Source organism: Eimeria acervulina, genomic scaffold (assembly GCF_000499425.1).
Source record: "Eimeria acervulina Houghton genomic scaffold, Eah_scaff1, whole genome shotgun sequence".
Taxonomy (NCBI): Eukaryota; Apicomplexa; class Conoidasida; order Eucoccidiorida; family Eimeriidae; genus Eimeria; species Eimeria acervulina.
In genome coordinates this window covers 1-3,544 of record NW_013550436.1, presented here as the reverse complement: position 1 = coordinate 3,544, position 3,544 = coordinate 1, and the positions used below count along the sequence as shown (strand labels likewise).

Below are 3,544 nucleotides of genomic sequence, written 5' to 3'. Positions count from 1 at the left end.
ACATATATATATATATATATGCATGCATATATATATATATATATATATATATATCTGCATTTATATAATGCTTGCAGAATACTTACAAAAAAAGTTTTTTATTTGTCTATAAAAATTTAACAAAATTTTTATTAATGCATTAAAATCATCTCCTTGGGGGTTGGTGATGGCGCCAGCCACTAAACCCTAAACCCTAAACCCTAAACCCTAAACCTTAAGTCCGCAGCCCTAGGCGGAATGAGGTTTGACTTTTGTGTTCTGCATCTTCCACTGTCTACGGTTTTAGGGTTTAGGGTTTGGGGTTTAGGGTTTGGGGTTTAGGGTTTAGGGTTTGGGGTTTAGGGTTTGGGGTTTAGGGTTTGGGGTTTGGGGTTTAGGGTTTAGGGTTGCCACTCCACGCGAAGGCCGGGTAGTGCTGCTGCTGCTTTGGCGAGGGTTTGAGGGTAGGCGGAGACAACCAAACGAAAGTAAGATGAGTTCAAAGCAGACAGAGACCCGGGAAAAACCTGCAGCAGCTCATACACATACACACAAGCTGCTGCTGCTGATGCTGCTGCTGCTGCTGCTGATGCTGCTGCTGATGCTACTGTTTCCGTCGCTGATGCTGCTGCTGCTGCTGCTGAGGCCACTGCTGCTGCTGCGGCTGCTGCAACAAACCCTGCTGTTAGAACAGCAGCAGAAGCAGGGCTTGTTGACAGTCGCATCGCTGCTGCTGCTGCTGCTGCTGCTGCTGCTGCTGCTGCTGCAGATACTTGCCGTGGTATGTTTGTGTAGATAGGGCAGCACTTCAGCAGCAGATTCAACTGGGAAGAAAACTGCTGCCTCTTTAAGGGTTTCAGTCTCCTTTAGGGCCCTTCGCAACACCTGCGCATACCCCCCAAACCCTAAACCCTAAACCCTAAACCCTAAAGTATCGTCGCCTCCCACACAAAGAAAAGCTGCTGCACGCCTCCCTCAGATAGGGTTTATCATTTACGGTTTATCACTTAGGGTTTATCATTTAGGGTTTAGGGTTTAGAGGCTAGGGTTTAGGGTTTAGGGTTTAGGGTTTAGGGTTTAGGGTTTAGGGTTTGGCGTGCCTGCATTAGTTCGGCCATGCCTGTGCCGTCTGCAGCGCTGACTGGCACTGCATTGGGGGGCAGCTGCTGCAAAATATTTTTAAGTTTTTTTTCGTCTTTAATTAAATCTATCTTACTCCAAACCTCTATCACACGCAGCTCCTTCCTGCTGCTGCTGCTGCTGCTGCTGCTGCATTCGTCGCTGCTGCTGTTGCTGCTGGTGTTGCTGTTGGTGTTAGTATGGATGCTGTCGCTGCCGCATTTGTCGCTGCTGCTGCTGTTGCTGCTGCCTGCGTAGCTGCTGCTGCAGTCTGTCTGTATGTTGTTCCGTCTCCGCTGCTGCTGCTGCTGCTGCTGCACCTCTTTGAGGACCTGTAGTGCGTATTCTCTTCGCTGCTTCCACCTGGGGTGTATTACATCAACAACCAGCAGCAGCAAATCGCTAGCAGCAGCAACAGAAAAGAAACTCTCTGTAATAAGCCTCTTACCTATCCCTGACAAACCCTCAATTAAACCTATCGAATCCATCACCAGCACTTCTCCCCATACACCCCAACCTTCACTGCCCTCCACACTACAAACGCCTTCTAACGGGGGCCCCTGCAAGGGGGCCCCCTTAGAGGGGGGGGCCCCTACAACGAGCCCCTGTGAGTTGGAGGCCCCTAAAGGGGGCCCCACTGAAATGGGGGCCCCTGGAGGGGCCCCCTGTGGAGTGGGGCCCCCAATAGGGGCCCCCTGTGGAGTGGGGGCCCCTAATGGGGTGGGGCCCCCTCCAGGGGCCTCCAGCTCAGCGGGCTCTAGGGGGGCCCCTTTAGGGGGCCCCCTTGAGGTAGAGACAGCAGCAGGGGGCCCCTGTGAACCGGGGGCCCCCAAAGGGGGCCCCTCTGAGATGAGGGCCCCTATAGGGGGCCGTTGGGATGGGGGCCCCTGCAAGGGGGCCCCCCCCTGTAAGGTGGGGGCCCCCTCCAAGGGCCCCCCTTGCAGTGGGGGGGGCCCCTCTAGGGGCCCCTCTAGGGGCCCCTCTAGGGGCCCCCCTTGAACTGAGGGGGGCCCCTCTAGGGGCCCCCCTTTGAATGGGGGGCCCCGGTGATGTGTTGGGAAGGGTTTGAATTTGCAGCGGCGGAGGGCAGTGCCGAGCGTAACGCAAAGTGCGTCTGCTACAGGAAGCGAAGAAAGACAGAGAAAGTTTAGCAGCGTCGTCTTGCCGCTGTTGCTGTATCCAACTAAACCCAATACTGGGAGAGAGCCTTGGCGACGGAGTGGGGAAGAAAAGAAATGCTGCTGCTGCTGCTGCTGCTGCTGCTGCTGCTGCTGCTGCTGCTGCTGCTGTTGTTCCTGCAGCAAGAAATATATCACAAGCAACCTAAAACACGAAATCCACAACACTAAACCCTAAACCCTAACACTTAAACCCTAAACCCCATAGTCTAAACCCTTAACTTTCAACCCTAAACCCTAAACCCTAAACCCTAAACCCTAAACCCTAAACCCTCGAGGTACCTTCTGCAGAGCCTTTCGCAGTTGCGCCTTTACTTTGGAGAGGGTTTTTTGAGCAGCATCTCCACCCATACCTTTTTGAAGAACAGCCTTTAGGTGAGAGACCCACGGATCCTGCGTCGCCAAACCCTAAACCCTAAACCCTAAACCCTTAATTCTAAACCCTTCGCATCCTGGTGGCGCCGAGGCGCAGCCTGGGGTTTAGGGTTTCATTATACTCGCCGCAGTTTCAGCTAGAGGGGGTTACGGCGGCAACTACAAGCGCAGGGTTTAGGGTTTAGGGCTTAGGGTTTAGGGTTTAGGGTTTAGGGTTTAGGGTTAAAGGGTTTAGGGTTTAGGGTTTGTGGGACTTGGGGGAGGAAGCGGAGGCTTCTCTCAACTGCTAGCCGCTTGCAGTTTGCTGCTGCAAGTGACGAAGATAAAACTTCTAGAGAAGCAAGAGAGATCTGGAGGAGGCAGCAGCAACAACAAATAAAATAATAATAAAAACAGTAAAATAAAACAAACCCAATTATATATTAAATTGTAGTATATTATTATCTTCTTTTTAATGCACATACAAAAATATATAACGCCCTATGCTTCTCGCTGTCTAAACATACTCAGCCTCTGCAGTTGTATATATACAACCCTAAACCCCAAACCCTAAACCCTAAACCCTAAACCCTAAACCCTAAACCCTAAACCCTAGCAAAGAAGGAGCCTCACCTGCAACTTTGCGCGTTTATTATTCGCTCTCCTCGCAAACAATTCTAAAACTGTTTGCGTTTTGTCGATTACCTCAACTTGAGGCGGCAGCTGAGGTGTACGTACACCTGAAGCAGCAGCAGCAGCAGCAGCTGCTGCTGCTGCTGCAACTGTATTCGTAAACAAATCCTCCAGGCGGCTCTGCTGATGCTGAGTTATCAAACACCCATCCCTCCTGCTGCCGCTGCTGCTGCTGCTGCTGCTGCTGTTGCTGCTGCTGTTGCTGATGCTGCTGCTGCTGC

General features: G+C 51.8%; 1 protein-coding gene across 1 annotated transcript; it reads right to left on the bottom strand.

Annotated features, from left to right (window-relative positions):
* Positions 1–835: 835 nt before the first annotated feature.
* Positions 836–3,544, bottom strand: EAH_00000010 (hypothetical protein, conserved; the record flags this gene model as incomplete). Its single annotated transcript, XM_013397862.1, has 4 exons — positions 836–864; positions 1,196–2,393; positions 2,559–2,669; positions 3,336–3,544. Coding segments are annotated over 4 exons (1,547 nt in total), but the record flags the coding sequence as incomplete, so codon positions are not given.